Source organism: Epinephelus lanceolatus, chromosome 11, assembly GCF_041903045.1.
Source record: "Epinephelus lanceolatus isolate andai-2023 chromosome 11, ASM4190304v1, whole genome shotgun sequence".
NCBI lineage: Eukaryota > Metazoa > Chordata > Actinopteri > Perciformes > Serranidae > Epinephelus > Epinephelus lanceolatus.
The window spans coordinates 44,207,675-44,232,500 of record NC_135744.1 but is presented as its reverse complement, the minus strand read 5'-3'; the positions used below and the strand labels follow the sequence as shown (position 1 = coordinate 44,232,500).

At 40.9% G+C, this 24,826-nt stretch overlaps 1 protein-coding gene across 2 annotated transcripts in view; it reads left to right on the top strand.

Moving 5' to 3' along the window:
- The window catches only part of LOC117270367 (magnesium transporter NIPA2), a 23,961-nt gene extending 1,103 nt beyond the window's left edge, over positions 1 to 22,858 (top strand). The window contains exons 2-11 of one of the 2 annotated variants that reach the window (XM_078172678.1): positions 3,176 to 3,280; positions 6,038 to 6,175; positions 7,165 to 7,221; positions 10,085 to 10,175; positions 10,376 to 10,536; positions 10,756 to 10,923; positions 13,042 to 13,121; positions 14,342 to 14,554; positions 17,488 to 17,732; positions 20,850 to 22,858. In XM_078172678.1, coding sequence (XP_078028804.1) covers positions 3,176 to 3,280; positions 6,038 to 6,175; positions 7,165 to 7,221; positions 10,085 to 10,175; positions 10,376 to 10,536; positions 10,756 to 10,923; positions 13,042 to 13,121; positions 14,342 to 14,554; positions 17,488 to 17,721 — 1,247 coding nt within the window. In that variant the 3' untranslated portion in view covers positions 17,722 to 17,732; positions 20,850 to 22,858. Of the gene's footprint in view, positions 1 to 3,175; positions 3,281 to 6,037; positions 6,176 to 7,164; positions 7,222 to 10,084; positions 10,176 to 10,375; positions 10,537 to 10,755; positions 10,924 to 13,041; positions 13,122 to 14,341; positions 14,555 to 17,487; positions 18,852 to 20,849 lie in introns of those variants that run through there. The other variant, XM_033647931.2, reaches the window with a different exon arrangement.
- The last annotated feature ends 1,968 nt before the right edge of the window (positions 22,859 to 24,826 follow it).

The window sequence follows — 24,826 nt, the reverse complement described above, 5'->3', positions numbered from 1 at the left end:
AAGAATATAAGCAAAACAAGCCTGAAAAAGGCACTAAGAACGGCGTCATCAAGCATCTTGTTATCCAGAGCGAGGACTACAGTGTTTTCTTCCGGTAAACGTAAACACGTAACACCCGCCCCCTATCCAATCAGAAACCTTCCCTGCCCCAAACCTTGTGCGGATTAAACTGATCTCTGTGTAAACCCTCATTCAGAATGAATATTTCTCATGTAAACTACCTGGAAAGACTTTAATTCAGAATGATTTCATTCAGATGTATTTCATTCTGAATGAGAAGCCATCATGTAACCACACCTAGTGAAGGAGTCGATCACTGGAGAGAATGATCATCAGATTGATCCATAACAGAAATGATCATTAGTCACTTTTTAGAAACAGATTTTTCTTCATCTGTTTATGAAATATAATAAGTTCACCTTCAGCCTGAACATTAAATCACACACAAGTATTAAAATCAAAAGTAATTGGTTCCAGAAACGAGCGTACAGTTTACTGAAGGAACGAGTTCTCTCATCGCTGACACTCTGTTGACAGTACTTGAGTACTTTTACTTGAGTAAAGTTTTGATTGCAGGACTTTTTCCACACTTTGCTAATATTTCTTCTCTCTAGAGGTTCAACTAATAATTCTGCTCGTTATCAAAGAATCTGACTATTTATTATTTTCTCATTTAACAGTTCGGTCCATAAAATATTAAACATATAAATAACTTTAAGATGCTCCGAGCTGAAGCTGACATGTTGACGTGTTGACATGTCTGATCAGCAGCTGATTTAATTCACAGAGTTGCGGTATGAACAGGAGCTGCTGACAGACGATTCGGCGTCCTTCTAATTTCACTGTGCCAAAGTGTAAACAAACACAGGCTCAAAATAAACAAGGCTCAGGTTCAAATTAAAAGTGTGATTTAACTTCAGATAAACTCAAAGACTAAAAGTATCGAGGTTTTTAACGTCCTGAGGTTTAAAGGAAATGACGTCGTGATTTATTTGATCATTTCCTGGACAGTGTGATTTAATTTGGTGCTGTTTATATGAGGAAGACAGAAATGTTTTAAACTCAATTTGAACCCAAATGAATATTCATGTATTATTAATTTAATTTTGGAAACTTTATTTTTTTTGTGTTTGCTACATTGAATTCAGACAAATGTCACATTTTTCTGTTTTCAGCCGACCTGCTGAAGGTCACACGTCACACAGATCAATAGTTTCATTTATCTCGAGGGAAACTTCTGTTCAGTTTGTTTGTGTTTTTTTTCTTGCGACTAAGCAACAAATGAATTCTTACCGACTAATGACCTTTGTGGTCGAGTAACGGTTGACGGCTGGTCGAGTGTTCAGGCGGCGGCCAAAGAAATAACGAGGAGATCTGTCGCACATTAAACCTGTAAAACAAATAAATCATGGCTGAAATGAAGCTGAGGAGTTTCTGCAGTCAGGTTTAAATAGTTCGTTATTAAGTAGAGATGCAGTGATTGGTCTATTAATCGATTAGCTGATCAAAGCAAATTTGTTTGGCAACTTATTTTTAATCAAATGATCTTTTTTGTTTTGGAACATTTTCTGGTTTGATGTTTGTTAAATGTGAGAATTTGATGCTTTTCTTTCTCAAACATGAAAATAAAGTGAACAGACCTGCTGATCTCTGGACCGTTGGTCGGATTAAACAAACCATTAAAAGACGTCACAGAACGTGTTTTTGTTATTTTCTGACGTTTTATTGACAAACAGTTCATCCAAAAAAATAACAGACAGATTATGAACACATGACGAGTCACAACTGTTCTTTGTTTTTGTTGTTAACTAAACTGATGTGAGTCAGATTTGGTTCGGTCGGAGCTGTGGACGACTGATCAGCTGTCTCTGCTCCTTCCATTTAACCCTTTACCCTCAGGTTGTACTCTCCTGTTAAAATGAGACATTATCAGTTATTGTATCAGCTGAAAAAAATCCACATCTCTGATTAATTAAGAACACAGTTGGTGTCAGATCTACATGTGTATCTGTTAATGGTCGGACATCAGCTGCAGGTGAACTAAAGAATTCATTGAACCGTTTGTCGATGTGACGTCTCGTGTTTTTGTCTCAGAGAAATTTCCACAGTTAAATTAAAGCGTTTGTTCGACCTGAAATATAAACATTGATTTTTGTGTGTGTGGTGAAGAGTAACAGTCTGCAGAGTGTGTGTGTGTGTGTGTGTGTGTGTGTGTGTGTGTGCGTGCTGAGGCCTCGGTGTTGACAGTGTAAATATTGGCCCTTGTGCTGGTGCCAGCTCTCCTCTTCAGGTTTCTATTAGCACACCGGTCAAACCAGTATGACACAGTCCTGCACCAGTTCCACCACAGCAGGGCTCACAGAGGAGAGACGCAGTCAGCAAACACTCGGAGGAAACTCTGGGAACGTTTCAAAATCCTGCTGAAACCTAACGTGGCGTGTTTGTGTGGATCAAACGACTCCTCAGTGTTCAACATGATTATTGATCTGTCGTTGAGTTTCTTTAGTACACGTCAGTTTATATAAAATCTGTTCACTTTTATTGATCATTAAATTCTGCATCAGTTTAATAAAAGATAAAACAGAGCTGCTCAACACAAGATGTATTCTGATATGTGACGCTGAAAGTAGAAGGAACTTGTTACTGCTGATACTCACAGTGTGTTCGGTCGACACGTCAGAGCTGACACAGTGTTTCTGCTGGTTTTCATTAATATTATTTTAACTATCGTCAAAATGGCTGACAGTTAATTTCCTGTTGACTGATGGTTTCAGCTTTGTTAATGCTGTTATTCATTTATTTATCTCTTTATATTTATTTATTATGTGTTTATTTATATACCTGTGTGTGTGTGTTTGTTTATACATTCATTTATTTATGAATTCATTTTTTATTAGGTATTTATTTTTCTCTGAATTTATTTATTCATTTATTCCTGTTTTTATTTATTTATTGATAAATTCATACATTTATTTTTTCCAGTATTTATTTTAACATTTATTTATTTGTTTATCCCTGTTTGTATTTATTGATCATTACGTCATCTTTTTTTCCTCAGCAGGTTTTGACTTGATAAAGTTTTTAAGTGTGAACAGGAAACAAAGGTAGAAACAGTTTGAGAGGTCGACTGATGGTATGTGTGTGTGTGTGTGCGTGTGTGTGTGTGTGTCTGCAGGGTCGGTGGTCCGGGTATGGTGCGGCTCTCAGTCTGTGGTGTGTTCACTCAGCAGAGATCAAACGCTGTTCTACACAACGGACAACAACAGCACACACACCACAGGTAACAGAAACACACACACACACACACACACACACACACCCCTCTCATGTGTGTGTGTGTGTGTTCAGCTTAAAGCTCTGCAGTGTGTAAACATCCTGTTTAAATCAGTGTTTATTAAAGAGGCTGGACTCAAACTGCTGTTTAATCATCACTGACACACAACTGTGCAGCAACATTCAGCTTCATCAGATTGTTTTGATTCAGTTTTATAAGTTTCATGACGTCAAACAGTTTCCAGACGTGTTGAGCTCTGTGACTGACCCACACTGATCCAGCTGCACATTAACACAACTTTTATAACTTTATCAAATGTGTTTATACACAGTTTTAATTTGGACCCACTCTCTGAATAATGATTTCACCAAACAGGACGAAACGTTAATAAGAGAGAGACAAACAGATTAACGTCATGAAACATGGAGGAAAAAAAGACGAGTCTCACTAAATGTTCTCAGTGACTCTGCACCAAACACACGTCTACAGTCATTAAAAAAGACGAGTAGAAATGTGTGAAAAGAGAAAAACCTTCATGATGCTCTTTTGTTTTTATCATGTTATCTCTAACTCCGCCAGGAAGCCAACGTCCTCGCTCCCCCCTCCTCTGTTAAATGGTATCTCCCAGACGCACTACGTCATCAAACCATGTGATGTTTGGTATTGCCGGATTCAGGAAGCTCTCGACTTTTCAAAAATAACATTGTTTTTCTTTTATTTATTATGTATTTCACACCAGAGCAGCCTAAACACACAAAGTCCAAAATCACGATGAGTGGTGACAAGTCATGTCATGCCGTTTTTCGACGGGAAAAGTTAAAGGATTACTCGCCATCTTATGTGGAGCTGTTAGCGGGGACTTAGCTGGTTTATAAAAGGTAAGAGTCTCACTCCTACCACTATTTTTGGCTGAGATATACCGTCTAGAAAGTGGGATCATAACTTTCACGTTTCATATGGCTTTATTTGGTGATATTTTATGGTGTTTCTGTGTCATAAACAACATCAGCTATCATAATCACACCTGATTTCAATAAGGTACAATGTTTGAAGCTGGCTGAGTGTTGTTTGATCACTGATAGTACTGTTTTGAAGCTGAGTGACCGACTTGTCAGTTGGAGCTCCGCCTGGATCTTTTCATGGTAAAAACACTGTAGAATGGTCATACTTTGAGCAGTCTTCTTCAAATTTGAAACAAGTGTTCATTGATAGTGTGCCTACAGCCCCACAGTGTCATTTACCTGCTCAGATGAAGCCACAGACAGTTATTCATCCTGAAAAACATTTTTTATTTTATTTTAGGCAAAATCTTCAATTTTGTACTGACTTCAGAGGCCCATTACTCTGTCTCTGTATCACCTAGAGTGTTTCTGACACTTTCACAAGAAACTTCAGGGAGTTTTCTTTCTGGCAAGACCTCATGCATGCATGTAGTCAGAGCGGTTCAGAAGCTACAGTCATTTTAGGCGTTTTCGCTACAAAATAGGGGTGGAGAACAAGAGGTTAAATATTGTTGTGAACAAGAGGGAAGTGTTTCCAAACTTCCTCATCACCTGACACCGTCAGAAGAAGAAGAAGAAGAAGAGCAGTGACATGTCGTTCAGCAGTCGACTGAAGTTTAAATCTAACAATGAGAAACGGTTCCTTGTTTTCAGAGGGGTTTTTTTTCCACTGAATCCATGGCAACACGATACTTCCTGTTTCCCTGAAGCACTGTGGGAATTGTAGTTTCAGAACTAGTTTGAGAGGAAGATGATCCCCAAACCAAAACAAGACAGAGGAAATTAATGAGAGTGAAGAGCTATCATCAACAATATATATCATTTTTGAAAACCCGCCCATAAGGATAAAGCTCAGCACCAGAACCGACCCGTTACTCGTCATTACGTCTGAGTCAAAGCTGCCCCTCATGATCAACCCCCCCCCCCCGGCTCCAGTCCCTCACATGAAGCTGGTTCTCCGTGTCTTTGACTGGATGGTGAAAACATTCAATCACTGCCATGGTAGGAAACATGTTAGCATGCTCCTTCCACCACCATTTTAATGACATTTTTATCAGATTTTTTTTCTGACATTTTATCACCATTTCTTTGAAGATGTTATTAATCTTTTTCAGACATTCAGTTAAATTTTTTTTAATATATATTTTCATTTTCATAATATTTTTTGGGCATATTATGACTATTTTTTTCAGATATTCTTATAATATTTTTCAGACATTTTTTTTGACAGATATTTTGTTAATATTTTTAGAACCTTTTCAGACATTTTTTAAAAATATATTTCAGACATTTAAATACCATTTTTTCTTGACATTTTTATTATATTTTTCTGATGTTGTATTAACATTTATTTGGACATTTTAATAATGTATTTCAGACATTAAATGAAGATTTTCATAACATATCTTTTTTTCACAATAAAATAATATTTTTATTATAATTTCATTTATTTTTAATTATTATCAACATTTTTTGGACATTTTATCACCAGTTTTATATGGTTTGCACAACTTTATTTTTTGCACTCCGCTCTCTGTAGCACCAGTGAAAACAACCTATTCCTGGGACCACAGCGAGTCCCGGGCAGTGATCACTACATTCCATTCATATCATTATTGGGTGAACTGCTCCTTTAACACAGTCTGATTGGTCTCGTTATCATGAAGGAACTGGTTCAGTAAATTCTTCAGGGTTTGATAAGGTCGTTAAACACACAGACGACAGGTACACACCCTCATGAACACACTCTCTTTGTGTCCAGATGTGCAATCAGACGTTACCTACAACCCGTGGCTTGGCCTGACGCTGGCCCTGCTGTCGGCCTTCCTGATTGGTGGGAGCGTCATTCTGAAGAAGAAAGCTCTCCTCCGATTGGCCAGCAACGGACACACCAGAGCAGGTGAGCAGAGCCGCGGCCTCGCTGTCAGACAGATGACCAAATTTAGGTCCATGAAATGTGACCAACTCTGAGTTAAAAGTTCTCAGTTACTGATGTGTTTACAGACACGTCGATGTCGACTCTTCTTTGCTGTCAGTAAAAAATCAAACTCAAGAAACAAAAATGTAAATCAGGAATAATAATGTGAAAATAGTTGTTTTTGTTTGTCAGTGCGTCATTAACTGATCAGACAGACATTTAACTGCTGTAATGTGATTGTAAGAAGGGCTGCCCCGCCAACACTCGACCAAACGTTAGGCGACCACAGAGGTCGTTAGTCGACAAGATTTCATTGGTCATTTAGTTGCAGAGAAAACATCACAACAACACAACAAATCTGACTCACATCAGTTTAGTTAACAACAAAAACAAAGAACAGTTGTGACTCGTCACGTGTTCATAATCTGTCTGTTATTTTTTGGATGAATTGTTTGTCAATAAAAAGTATTAATATTTTCCCCAGGATAGATTATTTATCTGCAGGTTGATTTTTTTTTTTTTTTTCCAAAGAGTTCAATTAAAACAAATGAAACGTACAAACAATCAGCAGGAATGTGAAACTCAGATGATTCATGTCAGTAAAATGTGTTCAGCTTTGTTCTGTTGAGTTTCTACAGTTCCAGGATGTAAAGTCCGAGAGAGAGAAACATTCAGAGATAAAGAGTTTGGACTCTGTGTGAAACCAGCGATCAAACACAAAGTTGCTCAACTGGTTTTTAGACTTTGATTCTTTTCACTGAGAGTTCAGTCAGCAAACTGAGCACTGAAACAATTTGGTTTTTAGTATCTGAGACAGACGACGGATCGTTGATCAAAAAGCTTTTATGTGTAGAGACTTTGTGTTCTTATACTGCTGATGTTTATTAAAGAATGTGATCATTTAATTGTGTTGATGATCAGGACTTGATGATGTCATAACCTGATGATGAGTTTTGTGTTGCTGTGTTCAGGTGATGGAGGTCACGGCTACCTGAAGGACTGGCTGTGGTGGGGCGGCCTGTTGACCAGTAAGAGTTTGATGTATCACCTGTGTGACTGGAGCACCATCACTTTCATTTATGTCTGTAGAGACATCAGTTTCATCTGTGTCCACTACACAAATGTCTTTGTCCTGCGATGGTGAAGGTCTGACCCGCCCTCCTCTCCCTCTGATTGGCCGATACTTGGTGCCTTTCTTGGTTGGATTGGTTATTTTTAGACACTAGTCCATAGCCATTGGTAGCTTTGTCACCTTCTACCTATGCCAGTCCTCAATGCCTATGTGCAGTTTCACATAGATTGACCACGTCAGTGAGTAGAAAAACGTGGGACAGACAGAATGACTGACTGACAGAATGACACACTGACAGTTTCCATGATTATGTACAGCATACCATACCATGACTTAGTCATACCAAACATTAGAAAACAACACCAACATTGGTCCACAGGGGGAGCCACAGCGATCGGTCGCATTTTAGCCATTTTGAAGCATTTTTCTGTTGTTATAGCGCCACCCAGTTGCCAATTAGAGTTAAATTTCTCCAGTCACCTTGAGGCGTCCTGTTCTACATATCTACCAAGTTTAGTAAAAATCCATATGGCGGTTAGGCCTAGATAAGAAATGAGCTCTCTAGCGCCCCCATTTTGTTTGATGGGGTCAATAATGGAGGGGTCCCCTCAGATTATGTGTGGTCATATGCCTACAAAGTTGCGTGGTGATGGGTGAAACCCTTGAGATGTTATACACCTTTATGTGATGAGCCACGCCCTCCGCAATATTCATTGCCTTATAGAAGCTCAGTTTTAGTAAGTTTTCCAACTTTTGCCAAGAGGGAACTTTAGATATTGGTCCCTAGATTATGTTCACCCAGTTTCATGCAGATCGCTCAAACTTCCTAGGAAGAGATCCATTTGAAGTGTTTTTCAAAAAATTCAAAATGGTGGAAAATCTATATAAGTGGAAGTTATGGGTTCTTGAGGCAAATGTGTTCCTCATGAGGAGAGGCATCTCTGTGCAAAGTTTCATGTCTCTACCACATACGGGGCATGAGATATGCCCATTCAAAGTTTGACATTTCAATGGGTTGCTATAGCGCCCCCCTTTGGCCAATTGATGTAATATTGCTTCATTGGCATCCTCCCATGACCCTCTACCACTGTGCCAAATTTCACATGGATTGACCAAGTCAGTGAGGAGAAAAACGTGGAACACACACACACGCACACACACACAGTTTTCATCATTATGTAGTGAGATGAGGAGTGGGAATGGTTCACGTGTCATTTTACACCTGGAGGTCGAACCTTTTTGGCTTTGTGGACCTCTGAGCAACTTTTATATAAAACATTTTTAAAAATGAATCCCTAAATTTGTCAAATAATTTATTGATTTGTCAGATAAATCCATTAATTTTCAAATAAATCTCGAAATTTTCAAATAATCCATTAATTTGTCAAAAAATGTATTGATTTGTCAAATAAATACAGTTATAAGCACATAATAAGCACATACATTTTTAGCGAATCCCATTAATTAGTCAATTAAATCCATTAATTTTTCAAACACAAACTGTGTGTCCTGTGGTGAGTTATCTGGCTCCCAGGTGAGGTTACCTGTCAGGGGAAAGCCGACAGTTTGGGCTGTTTGCAAACTCTTGGTCTAAAAGTAAAAACTAATTTATTAAAGAAATGTTTGACAATAAAGAATCAATGAAAACAAATGAATAAAAACTCCTCAGTTAAATAAAAGTTAAATAAATCAGTCAGACCTTGAACCTAAACATGCTGTAAGACCTGCTGTCGCTGTTTCACTTGTTTTTACTACCAAATATAATAATGTTAATATTTGTATAGTGACATGATGCAAAGAGCTGAACTTCCCTGTTCCCGAAATGTTTCCTGAAACGTTCCGACCCTGTTTATGAGAATTATTTATATGTTGTAACATGTTTTCATTTCACGTCTGTCTGTGTGTCTGTCTGTGTGTCTGTCTGTCTGTGTGTCTGTGTGTCTGTGTGTCTGTCTGTCTGTCTGTCTGTGTGTCTGTCTGTGTGTCTGTCTGTGTGTCTGTCTGTCTGTGTGTCTGTCTGTGTGTCTGTCTGTGTGTCTGTGTGTCTGTCTGTGTGTCTGTGTGTCTGTCTGTGTGTCTGTGTGTCTGTGTGTCTGTCTGTGTGTCTGTCTGTGTGTCTGTGTGTCTGTCTGTGTGTCTGTCTGTCTGTCTGTCTGTGTGTCTGTCTGTGTGTCTGTCTGTCTGTGTGTCTGTCTGTGTGTCTGTGTGTCTGTCTGTGTGTCTGTCTGTGTGTCTGTGTGTCTGTCTGTGTGTCTGTCTGTGTGTCTGTGTGTCTGTGTGTCTGTCTGTGTGTCTGTCTGTCTGTCTGTCTGTCTGTGTGTCTGTGTGTCTGTCTGTGTGTCTGTGTGTCTGTGTGTCTGTCTGTCTGTGTGTCTGTGTGTGTGTCTGTGTGTGTGTCTGTCTGTCTGTCTGTCTGTCTGTGTGTCTGTCTGTCTGTGTGTCTGTCTGTCTGTGTATCTGTCTGTCTGTCTGTCTGTCTGTGTGTCTGTGTGTCTGTGTGTCTGTCTGTGTGTCTGTCTGTCTGTGTATCTGTCTGTCTGTCTGTGTGTCTGTCTGTCTGTGTGTCTGTCTGTGTGTCTGTGTGTCTGTCTGTCTGTGTGTCTGTCTGTCTGTGTATCTGTCTGTCTGTCTGTCTGTCTGTGTGTCTGTCTGTCTGTCTGTGTGTCTGTCTGTCTGTCTGTCTGTGTGTCTGTCTGTGTTTCTGTCTGTCTGTGTGTCTGTGTGTCTGTCTGTGTGTCTGTCTGTCTGTGTGTCTGTCTGTCTGTGTATCTGTCTGTCTGTGTGTCTGTGTGTCTGTCTGTCTGTCTGTCTGTCCTCAGTGGGAGCTGGAGAGGTCTGTAACTTTGCCGCCTACATGTTCGCTCCGGCCACGTTGGTGACGCCACTCGGCGCTCTGAGCGTCCTCATCAGGTAACTGTCAAAGTTCAGGTCAAGCTTCAGTTTATCAGCACACACGATGTTCAGGACTGATGTCAGGGAAAATACAGGAACAGTTAAAGGTCAGACAGACAGACAGACAGACAGCAGCTAACACACACACTTTGTTTTAGAGTTAGAAAAAATATTTATTGGATTAACTGTTTCTGTGTGTGTGTGTGTGTGTGTGTCAGTGCGGTTCTCTCCTCCTACCTGTTGGGGGAGGTGTTGAACGTCGTCGGGAAGCTTGGCTGTGTGCTGTGTGTGCTGGGGAGCATCTTGTTGGTCATACACGCGCCACAGGAACAGGAAGTGACATCACTGCAGGACATGACCAATAAGCTGCTGGAGCCCGGTGAGTTTTTGTTAAGATTATTATGGGCTGTCATGGCGTCTTTTAAAATGTTAATGTGTCCAGTACAATTAGATTTATGGCCCAACACGAGAACTGAAGGAAGAACTCAGACGCTTCACTGTGAATCTACTCTGTTGTACTGAACATGTGACTTCAGTGAAAGTCTGTAAGTGTGATGACAACTGTGTGTGTGTGTGTGTGTGTGTGTGTGTGTGTCAGGTTTCCTTGTGTACGTGTCGGCCGTGTTTTTGCTGTGTGCGGTGCTCGTCTTCTATTTCTCTCCTCGGGTTGGGAGCTCCAACATCCTGGTCTACATCAGCATCTGCTCGCTGCTGGGAGCCTTCACCGTCTCCTCCGTGAAGGGCCTCGCCATCGCTATCAACACCGGTGAGACACAAACACACTTTAAATGTTATATCAATGAAGGGAGTTTAAAACAAAGGCCAGAATATTGCAAAGCATGAAGCTTGCTCAGTAGTGAGGGACGCTCTGACTTGTTTTTGTTCTGTATCGACTCTTCGCCATTTAAAACTGCTCCACAACAAACGAAAACAAAGAATTATCTTGTCTTGTCTCGTGCTAACGTTATTAGCACAAGTCTATGGCATTTTACATTGTATAAATTAGCCTAGCAGCTAGCAGAGATTTTCTCTTCTCATATGAAGTCAGGATAAATCACACACAGTGTGTGGAGGCTTTATTGTCTTCACAATTTGCATCCAACCACGTGTGTGTGTTGGCTAAACGTAACCACGTGTGTGTGTTGGCTAAACGTAACCACGTGTGTGTGTCGGCTAAATGTAACCACGTGTGTGTGTCGGCTAAACGTAACCACGTGTGTGTGTCGGCTAAATGTAACCACGTGTGTGTGTTGGCTAAACGTAACCACGTGTGTGTGTTGGCTAAACGTAACCACGTGTGTGTGTCGGCTAAATGTAACCACGTGTGTGTGTCGGCTAAACGTAACCACGTGTGTGTGTCGGCTAAATGTAACCACGTGTGTGTGTTGGCTAAACGTAACCACGTGTGTGTGTCGGCTAAACGTAACCACGTGTGTGTGCTGGCTAAACGTAACCACGTGTGTGTGTCGGCTAAACGTAACCACGTGTGTGTGTTGGCTAAACGTAACCACGTGTGTGTGTCGGCTAAATGTAACCACGTGTGTGTGTTGGCTAAATGTAACCATGAGTGTGTATTGGCTAAACGTAACCACGTCTGTGTGCTGGCTAAACGTAACCACGTGTGTGTGTTGGCTAAATGTAACCATGAGTGTGTATTGGCTAAATGTAACCACGTCTGTGTGCTGGCTAAACGTAACCACGTGTGTGTGTTGGCTAAATGTAACCATGAGTGTGTATTGGCTAAACGTAACCACGTCTGTGTGCTGGCTAAACGTAACCACGTCTGTGTGCTGGCTAAATGTAACCACGTGTGTGTGTTGGCTAAATGTAACCATGAGTGTGTATTGGCTAAACGTAACCAAGTCTGTGTGCTGGCTAAACGTAACCACGTGTGTGTGTCGGCTAAACGTAACCACGTCTGTGTGCTGGCTAAACGTAACCACGTGTGTGTGTCGGCTAAATGTAACCACGTGTGTGTATTGGCTAAATGTAACCATGAGTGTGTATTGGCTAAACGTAACCACGTGTGTGTGCTGGCTAAACGTAACCACGTGTGTGTGTCGGCTAAATGCAACCACGTGTGTGTATTGGCTAAATGTAACCATGTGTGTGTGTCAGCTAAACGTAACCATGTGTGTGTGTTGGCGAAACGTAACCACATGTGTGTGTCGGCTAAACATAACCACGTACGTGTGTTGGCTAAACGTAACCACTTGTGTGCGTTGGCTAAATGTAACCACGTGTGTGCATTTGCTAAACGTAACCACGTGTGTGCATTTGCTAAACATAACCACGTGTGTGCGTTGGTTAAATGGAACCACTTGTGTGTGTGTGTGTGTGTCGGCTAAACATAACCACGTGTGTGTGTTGGCTAAACGTAACCACTTGTGTGTGTCGGCTAAACGTAACCACGTGTGTGGTGAAGGAAAAAAAAAACATCAGTTGGTGGTGTTGTACCAATGTAGTGCTTTTATTTTGAAAGAGACTGTATGCAAACTGTACATTTCCTGTGAAAACAGAAGTGTATTTTGAAAACAGACAATGCATGTAACAGGCTGAAGTTGACACGGCGTCCCAGAACATCAACAACCAACACACCCAGGGTACCTTGGACGTCATATGTGGACGTGGAAAGTCCACGACCAAACGTGGACATGTGACGAGGTCACAGTGAGGATGATGTTGAGCTGTCAGAGGAAGGGTTGCATTGTGGGTAATGTGGGCAGCTGGCAGGAGACTATGCTGTGTAAAGACGAGGACGTCTGGTGTTCTGCTTCAGTTTGAATCCTTCCTTGTTTTTTTAATCAGACAGTTTTATCACAGCGTGTCATAAACCAGTTGATGAATCGTACTCTAAAACTCATCTGTGTTTTTCTCTGTTTAGTGTTATATGATATTTCAGTGCTCGCCAGTCCTCTCACCTGGATCCTGCTCGTCACACTCATCGTCTCCATAGTAACACAGGTGAGCTGTTTCATCCTCTCATGCAGGAAGTCTGTTAGTGTCATTTTAAATACATTTTAATTTTATTCTTATTTTAGATAGTTTTCAAAGTGTTAGTTTAATTTCACTTTTTCAGAAAGGCTTATTTTCATAAATGTATTTTTACAGTAGTTGTAGTTTGTGTTTGTCAGGACCAGGTTTAATGTTTCAGACGTACGGAGCTACATACAAAATATGTGGTTGGAATATTTGGGAATATTTCACTGCTGCACTCAGAAGAAAGTTTGACCCCAGCTGGTACTAAAATATTAAATCATCTTCTTGTTAATGTGTTAAATTTCTGTGGTTTAACGTCACAGAAATACATGTTTTTCATGTCTCCGTGCTGAAGATAGCCACGGTCGGAGACATTGTGTTTCTGGGTTGTCCGTCCATCTGCCTGTACGTACATACCTATGTCCATCCCATCCTTGTGTACACCATATCTCAAGAACGCCTCAAGGGAAACTCTTCAGATTTGGCACAAACGTCCACTTGGACTGAAGAATAAACGGATTTGAATTTTGTGGTCAAAGGTCAGTGTGACCTCACAAAATAGGTTTTTGGCCGTAACTCAAGAATTCATACATTAATTATGACACAACTCGTGGAAGCTCTTAGGAATGCGTCAGGGGAATTTCTTCAAATTTGGCACAAATGTCCACTTGGACTGTGCAGTGAACTAATTAGATTTTGGTTGTCAAAGGTCAAGGTCACTGTGACCTTATATGTCTCATTTTTGTGACTGTGATATCTCAAGAACACTTAAAAGGAATTGAAATTTGACACAAACGTCCACTTGGACTAAAGAATAAACGGATTTGAATTTGGTGGTCAAAGGTCAGTGTGACCTTACAAAACCTGTTTTTGGCCATAACTTAAGAATTCATACATTAATTATGATACAACTCGACACAAACGTCTAACAGGATAAAATAATGAAGTGATGACATTTTATATCTGAAAGGTCAAAAGGTTCATTTTTATTTTATTTTTTTAACCAGGTACTGTTCCAGTTCAGTTCTTCAGCAATATCGTTTTGATTTAGTTTCAGCTTGTGTCGATATTTTTCTTTGATTATTTTCATTTTAATTTCAGTTTTTTAGTTCACGATAATCCTAAATTAGAGATCACAGACACAGACAGATGTTTGAGGATCATAAAAAAGGAGGAGCTTCTCTCACCTGTCTGTCCGCCTGCAGGTGAACTACCTGAACAAGTCTCTGGACACCTTCAACACCCTGCTGGTCTACCCCATCTACTACGTCCTCTTCACCACTGTGGTTCTGTCCACCTCCATCATCCTCTTCCAGGAGTGGAGGAGCATGGCGGCCGTGGATGTGGTCACCACGCTGGGGGCGTTCCTGGTCATCGTGGTGGGCGTGTCCATGCTCCACCTGTTCAGAGAGCTGCAGGTTAGTGGTCCCTCCCCCCTCATCCACATGAATGTGTCTTTGTGGCTGAAATTCAGCGCAGTCTTCAGAGGAGGAAGCTTCATGACACTCTGACTTTTCACAGTGTCAGAAAGAGGTTGAAACGTACGCTTCAGTTTCAGGACAAGATGCTTCTAAAATTAAAGCTGCACCATGGAGTTTTCTAGTAAACAAACAAACAAACTGCTGACGTACCTCATGTTGATCAGTCTTGGGTTTCCGTCCTCATAAAACATTTCTAAGCATCCGTGCCAGCGTCTAGTCACAGCCGGAGGCTTTATGTTTTCTGGTTGTCTGTCCATACATCAATCCGTCCCCCTCGTGAATGCAGTATCTCATTCTGTCAGGGAATTTCTTCAAATTTTGCACAAACGTTCACTTTAATTCAGTGATGGATTGATTAGATTTTTGAGGCCAAAGGTCAAGGTCATTGTGACCTTACCCATCTCATTCTCATAAACATGATAGCCCAAGAATGTGTGAAGAATTTTTTTTTTTTTTTTTTTTTTTTCAAATTTGGCTCAAACGTTCCCTTGGACTCAAGAATGAAGTGATTAGATTTTGGTGGTCAGAGGTCAAAATTCAGGGCCCCCATGACCTTGCATCCGTCTCATTCTTGTGAATGTGATGTCTCACAAACACCTTGAGAGAATTTCTTCAAATTTGGCACAAACATCCACTTTGAGTCAGGAAGGAACTGATTAGAATAAGGTGGTTGAAGGTAAAGGTCTGTGACCTGTTCTGTTGCATTCTTCTCAACATGATATCTCCTGAACACCTTCAGGGAATTTCTTCAAATTTGGTCCACTTGACGTGAAAACTGAACCGATTACACTTTGGTGCTCAGAGGTCAAAGGTCACTATGACCTTGTGACCGTCTCATTTAGCGATCGTGATATCTCAAGGTCTGTTAGGGAATCAACAACGAACTGATTAGATTTTCAAGTTCAAAGGTCAAGGTCATTGCATAGTTTACGCTCGTATTTACTCCCTGTAGCTGTCGTCCTCTAACCTACATGTGTTGGTGCATATTTTACGACATTATCAGCACCTGTGGAACAGTGTGAAACCACTGGATGAATTGTGTCACTCAAACAAAACAGGGACCCACCCATTACAAAAAAAAAAAAAAAAAAAAAAAAAAGCTGCTGTGAAATCAGGCGTTTTAGTCGCAACAACCCAAAACAAGCCGGTAAATTCACAGAGGGACTGAAACCTGGGTGGATCATTTGGTGTCCACATACTTTTGGCCATGTAGTGTTTTCTGTCTTGGTTATGGGGCTGTAATGAGCAACACATCAATTCAATCAATCAGTTTTATTTATGAAGCCCAATATCTATATCTATAGCTGAAGGCTCTGGCTCCTGATCTACTTTTGGAGACTTTAGGGACCACGAGTAACCCTGCGTTCTCAGAGCGCAGTGTTCTGGTGGGATAATATGGCACTATGAGCTCTCTAAGATATGACGGAGCTTGACCATTTAGAGCTTTATAAGTTAACAGTAGGATTTTAAATTCAATTCTGGATTTTACAGGGAGCCAGTGCAGAGAAGCTAAAACAGGAGAAATATGATCTCGTTTCTTAGTTCCTGTTAGTACACGTGCTGCTGCATTCTGAATTAGCTGGAGAGTTTTTAAGGACTTACTAGAGCTACCAGATAATAGAGAGTTACAGTAATCCAGCCTTGAGGTAACAAAAGCGTGGACCAATTTTTCTGCATCTTTTCGGGTCAGGATAGGCCTAATTTTCACAATATTACGCAGATGAAAAAATGCAGTCCGTGAGGTTTGTTTTAAATGAGAATTAAAAGACAAATCTTGATCAAATATTACTCCGAGGTTTCTTACGGTAGTGCTAGAGGCCAGAGCAATGCCATCTAGAGAAACTATGTCATCAGATAAAGAGTCTCTGAGTTGTTTGGGGCCAAGAACAATAACTTCAGTTTTGTCTGAATTTAACATCAGGAAATTGGTGCTCATCCAAGTTTTTATGTCTTTAAGGCAGTTATGGAGTTTAGTTAATTGATTACTTTCTTCTGGCTTCATCGATAAATACAACTGTGTATCATCTGCATAACAATGGAAATTTATAGAGTGATTTCTAATGATGTTACCTAAAGGAAGCATATATAGAGTAAATAGGATTGGTCCGAGCACAGAACCTTGCGGAACTCCAAAACAAACTTTGGTACGTAAGGATGATTCATTATGAACGTCAACAAACTGAAAACGATCAGATAAATAAGATTTAAACCAGTTTAGTGCAGAACCTTTTAGGCCAATTAAGTGATCCAGTCTCTGCAGTAGAATTTGATGGTCAATTGTGTCAAACGCCGCACTAAGATCTAATAAAACAAGTACAGAGATGAGTCCTTTGTCTGAAGCAATCAGAAGGTCATTTGTAATTTTAACCAGTGCTGTCTCAGTGCTATGATGCACTCTAAATCCTGACTGAAATTCCTCAAATAAATTATTATCATGGAGAAAATCACACAGCTGGTCTGCGACTACTTTCTCAAGGATCTTTGACATAAAGGGAAGATTAGATATTGGTCTATAGTTGGCTAACACCTCTGGATCCAGGGTGGGCTTTTTTAGTAGAGGTTTAATTACAGCTACCTTAAAAGACTGTGGTACATAGCCTGTTAATAAGGATATATTGATCATATCTAATATATGAGTGTTAACTAAAGGAAAGACCTCCTTAAGTAGCCTAGTTGGGATGGGGTCTAAGAGACACGTTGATGATTTAGATGAAGAAATCACTGCTGTCAATTCTTGAAGAGAAATTGGGGAGAAGCAATCTAAATATATATTAGGTCTTACAGCTGTGTTTGAGGTTAGATAGGTACTATCTGAGGACAGGAGGTCATGCGTATGATACAAGAATTTAATGTGCTGTGATGTTTTTCAGTTGACGATGAAGCAGCTGACCAGTCAGCTGTCTCAGCCGGTGGAGAGGGAGGGGCTTGCAGACGAGGTTTCAGCCAATGGACGACCAGCAGCAGGAGGAGGAGGAGGAGGAGGAGGAGGAGGAGGAGGAAGCAGGAGTAAAAAGGAGGATAAATATGGACTGATGGACAACATGGTGATAGAGAGTCTTCCTCCTATGAGAGAGGAAGGGCCGAGAGTCTTCATCATCAGCTGAGAGGGACAGAGGTTTGTGTTTCCTGTCTGGGCGGGGCTGTCGTCCTCGCGCTGATACTGTAAATCTGTGTGCACTTTATTTTAACGGCCTCTAGTCTGACAACGTTTCAGTTCACCACCGACGTCTGTCAGCGTTCAAAACAAAATTTACTGTAAAGGTTCTGAAACCAGAGAAACTGAGTCACTGCACACGTCCAAATACTGGATATAAACTGTCCAAGAGTTATTTAAGACTGACTGAAATCAAACTGTTTAAACCAACTGTGGAGGACATGTGAGACACTTTATTACGTCGATGTATCTCTGAACAGGCTCACCGGGTTCAGGATTCAAAGAGACATCAAACAGCTACAGAGAGAATTAATGTGACCACAAATACACAGAAAAGGATCAAAAAGAGACACAAAGAGATGCAAAACAATAATCAACAGAATTAATACAACTTCAGAGACACAAAAAGAAATGACAAAGATGGCTACAAAGATGTATAGGACGACTACAAAGACAAATAACATCTGCAAAGAGACAAAACGACTACAAAGATACATTAAATGACGTCAAAGACACAAAACAACTATAATGAGACACCAAGCAGCTACAAAGAGGCACAACCTCAAAGGCACAAAACAACTGCAAAAATACAAAACGACTACAAAGATGCGTAAAACAACTTCAAAGAGACAATAAAGGACTACAGAGATGTATAGGATGACTACAAATACACAGATCAACGATAAAGAGAACTGAGATGATGACAGAGACACAAAACAACTTCAGAAAGATTCAACAATAGAAAATAAAGAGGTGAAATGTTTTGCGTAGATGAAAGTGTATTAAAATAATGATGTATTGAATTGTTACGTTGCCATAGTAACGATAGACACTTGAAATGACCAGTGTAAACTGGACGTCTGTTGCTCCTGTTGAAGGAGGCGACAGGTGTGTTCAGTAACACCAGGAAACATATATGAAACCTTTAGTTTCCCTCAGTGACCTCATCAGCCTTCAGCCATCAATCATCAACCAGCTGCTTTATTTAAGTCTCGTCTTCATGTCTGATTGAAATGAATCAGCTGTTCAGAGTTTCTTCCTGTCGACAAATCCCTCAGAAAAAATAAAAGTCTCTCAGTACTCTGAGTTTCCTCCTGTCTGTGGCGAATTTTATAAAACCCAACACTGCAGCTGATGATCACCTGACGATCACCTGACGATCACCTGACGATGTGAACAGTAGCTGCTGTGTGAGGACGCCACCTGACACCTGCTCTGACCTGAGATCAGTTTAAATAAATAACAAGCTGCAGTGTATTGAGGTCACACACACAGGTGTAACCAGAGAGCGCAGACCTCGGCTCTGTGTGTACGTTTCACTCTGCTGTACAGTAACTACACCTCAAATCTACGTCTCAGGTAGAATCAAACAACACAGGTGGTTTACCTCTGAAGCTCCAGAGCTGTGTGCAGAAACGTTAACGTGCAGCACTGCTGTTTGTTTGACATCATTCTCATGTACATATTGTGTTTATTTTCAATCAGGGACAAAAAAATCTGTCTTTGCATTTTATTTTGATCAGTCTGTTTTTACAAAAGTGCTCCTGACGTCTGTAAAGAGGCTTTGACTCGACATGAGAGACATGGAGCCCTTCGGAGACACACACCCATCAGCCAGAACATTCACACCACAGGTGAAGTGAAGAACTGTGGTTATTCTGTTGCACCTTTGGTTCATTCATGTGGATACCACCTGACATGTTCACCCACTCAAACACCGGTCAGTGATCGGTGTGTATCGTGCATCGCCAGCCAGCCTGAAAATACAGAGATATGAGCCCTGATTCTCAGAGTGAAGGCAGCCTGATGAAGGTGTCGGCCGATAACAATCAGTTTTAGTTCGTTTTGAGATTAACGTCTCGTCTATTTAAGTCGGGGGTCGTCAGCCTTCGCTATCCAAAGAGCCATTTTTGGCCAAAAAGGATTAAAAAAATCTGCCTGGAGCAGCAAAACATATTTGATCATATCATAATAAAACTTACGGCCAGTTCATCAACATCACCAACTGATCTGAACGAGCGTTCACCAACATGTTTCAGTTCAGGCAGCTCCTCTGCACTCAGATAGTTATCATTATTTGGTGCTTGAACTCTGCAGCGTTGCCGATGGAAGCAAACCAGCCTGTCGGTGCACCGTTAAAGTCTCTTTTTTCCTCTGAGATTTTTTCCCTTTTTGGATTTAGAGTCCACAGCGAGGAAGACTCAAGACAACTGTCGCCATCACCCGTGCTGTTGTGGAGGAAGAGGCTCCAGGCCAGACGTACGACACGTTTTAGTGGATGAAATGTTTTTTTAAATCGCTACACAGGCTGCACATTTATACAGCTGAAGAATGTGAGATTCACTTTAAGCCTACAGAATAAATGAAAATTGAAAATGTATTTATAATTTAATTTCCATGTAGGTTTCTGTTGAAGCCACAGGGAGCAGCTGGAGAGCAGCACGTGGCTCCAGAGCTGCAGGATGCCGACCCCTGATATGATAAACCCCTGGTTTAAGTCACCACAACACATAATGAAATATTAATAATCAGAAGAAAACACTGAACTTATTGTTGACTCTGATCTGTTCTGTGGATTTGTTGACAATTAGAAAAATACAGAATATCAGCAGATTTATTCTTTGTTCCTCCCATCGCACTTTATTCACTTTAACGATCATTTCAAAACCTTTATGGACCTAAAACACATTTCATGACTTTAAATGAATGATTATAAAGATACAAATCTGATATCAGACGTCACTGTAATAATGTGAAACATTTATCCAGTTTTATTTTTGTTAGTTTGTATTTTGTGTTGAGCAGTGACTGAGGTCGTTTTCTCATCAGCACCACTAACGAAATATTTCAAATATTAGTCGTTAGTTTGTCGTCGTCAGACCAGAGGCCCCGAGGTCAAACAGATCAGGTTGTTTTAAATGAAGGAAAAAGAAAATCAAATCAGGGAATCGACCTGGTTTGTAGACGATGAGAGACTCTGTGGTTTCAGGAGACGACAGAGTTCAGAGTGAGACGTCTCTCTGCTTCTTCTTCGTCTTCTTCTTCTTCCTGTTACTGACTCGTCTTCTGGTGTTTCAGATTGTGTCTGAACGTCCTCTCTGCCGACAGCTGGAGTTTATGAAGCAGCCGACACACAGACTCTGAAATATTCTGACCATCGTTGAGTGTTTTTATAACCTCAGTCTGTCTCACAGCTCAGGCAGTAGAGCCACACTGAGCTGCAGAACAGTCCAGTCAGTATGAGAGTGCAGTGGAACAACACAGGCATAATGAATACATACAGAGTGTATATATGAACACACTCGATGATGGTCAGTGTATTGATGTGTAACGTGTGTGTGTGCGCAGCTGAAGACTCGTCTGCTGATGACGCTCAGAGGAACAAACCAATCAGACTCATTATTGACTCACAGAGTTTTGATGCTGCAAACTTAAAGGAACGTTGTGCTGCTCTGCTCTGTTCATGGCTGACACACAACACTTTGCATTAATGCCGTCAGTTAGAGGTTATGATGTCACAGCAGGTGAAACTTCACTCAGGTGAACACACTTCCTCTCTGAGCGTCAGGTGTTCAGATTGATTCTCTGTATGCTAAATATGTAGCCACAGCTGCTTAGCTTAGCTTAGCTTAGCATAAAGACTGGAAACAGGGGGAAACAGCTAGCCTGGCTCTGACTACAGATTAGATCCACTGATCAGTTCCTGTACAGCTCACTGAGAAACATGCTGATCCTGGTTTAATCTGAGTAAAACCTGCAGACTGCCGTCGGGTTCGAGCCGCAGGTTACACAACAAACTGTTTTTACTCTTTAGTTTCTGAGCAGGATCAACAAACAAGTCAGGTACGGATATACCGACTTAATTTGAATTTTGTTTTTTGCAGGATGTAGAAAATCTCAACATCGAGACAGTCGAATCATTACGATGCCACAAAATGGAGCAGATGCGTTAACCGTCTTCTGTCGGGTTCAGACCACATGATATCAGCCTGGTTACAGCCCAACGCGGCGTCGTACTGTGCCGGCTCAGATCGTGAACGAGTGTTGTACTGATAACCCATGCTTTCATCTGGTGTAGTGTGTCATAGTAGACAACAACTGACGCCACGTCTGGGACGCCTCACGACGTCCCGCAGAAAGTCTAACATGTTTGATTTTCTTCTCCCGTCACAGCCGTCACTTTGACCAATAGGAACACAGAACGATCTGTTGCCATGGAAACTGTAGGACAACAACAGCCCAGCCTTGTAGATATTTCCTGTAGGGACGTTAGCACACAGAGTAAAAAGGAAACGGCAGAAACGACATTAAAGAGGACTGTGTGAACAGGCCGAGGGTCCAGGTGCCACGTCTGAAGGGTTAGTGTCGGTCAGACGTGCTGGACTCAAAGGGTTTATCTGTTCTGTCATGTAGCGGAGTTGCTAACGTTAGCTCGCAGCCAGCCTGCTGATGTCCCGCTGATGGCCTGAAACAGATTAAACTTGCGGTCTGATCTCTGTTTAGTTGGAGCCGTCTGTTTGAATAATTCGTATGAAGAAGAGTTAAAAAACAAATATGATGCTCAATCGCGTTTTAATCTTCGTACATCTTGTAGCAAAACAAGCTTGAAAAAAGTTGATTTAATATTTTAACTATTCAGAAAAAAAGCTGTTTCCAGTCTTTATGCTAAGCTAAGCTAAGCTAAGCTAACTGACTGTAGCTTCATATTTACTGTACAGACATGAGTGTCGAACTCTCTGAACTGTTCCTTTAACTTCACATCATCAGAACAAACTTTGACAACAGAAAACAGACGTATTTTTATTTTTTATCTGCAGCAGATTTTTAGTTTCTGCAAGTTTGTATTTTAAAATTATTTTTAACCAAATTTGGCTTTTGAGGAAGCAAAAAACAGGTTTATGTTTTAGAAACTGAGCGTTTATACAAAGCTGTGTGATTTAAAGTTCAACTGCTGGAACAAAAACAAAAACTCTGGTTTAGTTTTATTTCTTTTTTCTGAAGTCTGAAATTCAAACGTTATATTTCCTGTTCGTGTTTTTATATTTTTAATGCACACAGATCGTTTCAATAAAGAACAACTTGATGAATTTTGTCATTTCCTGTTTATTCCTTTGTTTTGGTCATTTTTTTTGCCTTCGTGCCGGCGATAGCTGTGGCTGGAGGGAATTATGTTTTCGGGTTGTCCATTCGTACATGTGTCCGTCTGTACGTACGTCTGTCCAATGTATGTACTTCCTTACTTCTTATGAACACAATATCTCAGGAAGGCCTCCAGGCATTTTTTGTTTCTTCAAATTTAGCACAAACGTCCACTTGGACTGAAGAATGAACTGGTTACAATTTTGTGGTTGAAGGTCAAAGGTCACTGTGACCTCACAAATATGTTTTTGGCCGTAACTCAAGAATTCATACACTAATTATGACAAAACTCAAACAATGAACTGATTAGACTTTGGTGCTCAGAGGTCAAAGGTCACTGTGACCTTGTGGCCATCTTATTTTGTAAATGTGATATCTCAAGAAGGTCTCAAGGGAATTTCTTCAAATTTAGCACAAACGTCCACTTAGACTCAACAATGAACTGATGGGATTTCGTGGTCAAGGGTCAAAGGTCAGTATGACCTTGAATCTGTCTCATTCTTGTGAACACAATATCTTAAGAACACTGAAAGGGAACTTTTTGTGGGCAGAAGGCGTCATACAACCACAGGGTGGTGATTCTAGTTGATAATACGTTTGCTGTTAGTATCGTGTTTTTTTATAAATAATTAATTCAGTGTAGCCTGAAAAAAAAGTCAACAATAACAGGACATTGAATCTCCAGAGCTCGGAGTGATTCTCCAGAGTGTTCATTCAGCCCTAGAAGGTAAAGAATTTAAAAACTTAATTTGAGCCATTAAAACAAATACAGAAGATGAAGCTAACAAACTTTAAACAGCCTTTAAAAACAAATGTCACAGTGATTAACATGAAGAAGAAAAGACAGAGGAGAAGAGGAGGTGGGAACAGATGAATAATTTCACATTATTTATTCTTCATCTTCGTCTTCTCTGTTCATCGTCACACAGTGTTCAGTGTTCTGCTGCTCCTGTGGGGAAACTGTCTCACTGTTGTCAGGGAAGTGTTTCGTCTGTAACCTCTGAGGACTAATTATCCAGCAGCCCGACAGACAGAGTGTCAGACAGACGGACACACAGGGCTCCTCTTATTTCTCTGTTTTAATAATAATATATATAATATATTTTATTTGTAATGCACTTTTCATCTTTGGATCTCAAAGTGCTACAGGTTACAAGCATAATATAAAAACATATGAAAAAATCACTATAATTAGCTCAAATCAACAGTCAAAGGCTTTTTTGAATCAAAAGGTTTTCAGGCCTTCTTTAAAAGAGTCCAGGCTCTGTGCAGCCCTCAGCTGGAGAGGGAGGTTGTTCCACAAACGTGGTGCGGCCGAGCAAAAGGCTCGGTCTCCCATGGTGCAGAGCTTGGTGCTGGGGACACGGAGGAGTAGGCTGCCTGCAGATCTGAGGGTCAGGTGGAGGATTGTGGAGTGATTAGTTCTTGTAGGTGTGTGTCCATTGATGCATTTGTGGGTGAGCAGCAGGATTTTGTAATTGATCCGGGACGAGACAGGGAGCCAGTGCAGTGAGTGCAGGATGGGGGTTATGTGCTCATGTTTACAGATTCTCATCAGTTTTGTGCCTCCTCTGTCCTCGATCTCAGCGCTCCATCTCGAAGGATGTGTCAGCTCCTAAAATGCATCTGGAGGAGTGATGAGCGAGGATGCCCAGGTCTTTCCAGCCCCCATTACATAAAAAGAGGTGCGGCACACAACTGAGAGTCGATCTCACCCCCAGGGAATCAAACTACGCTGCACTGGCAGTGTCACTGTCAATGTAAACACGCACTTGGACGTGAATTCCCAACAGGTGGTGCGCTGGACATGATACACATTGCGAAATATGCAAATTAAGCACCACGACTGAAGCGAGTGGCTCAATCTCACTTCATTCATGAACTTCAGCGACCAGTTTGCGCCGTGATAGCCAATC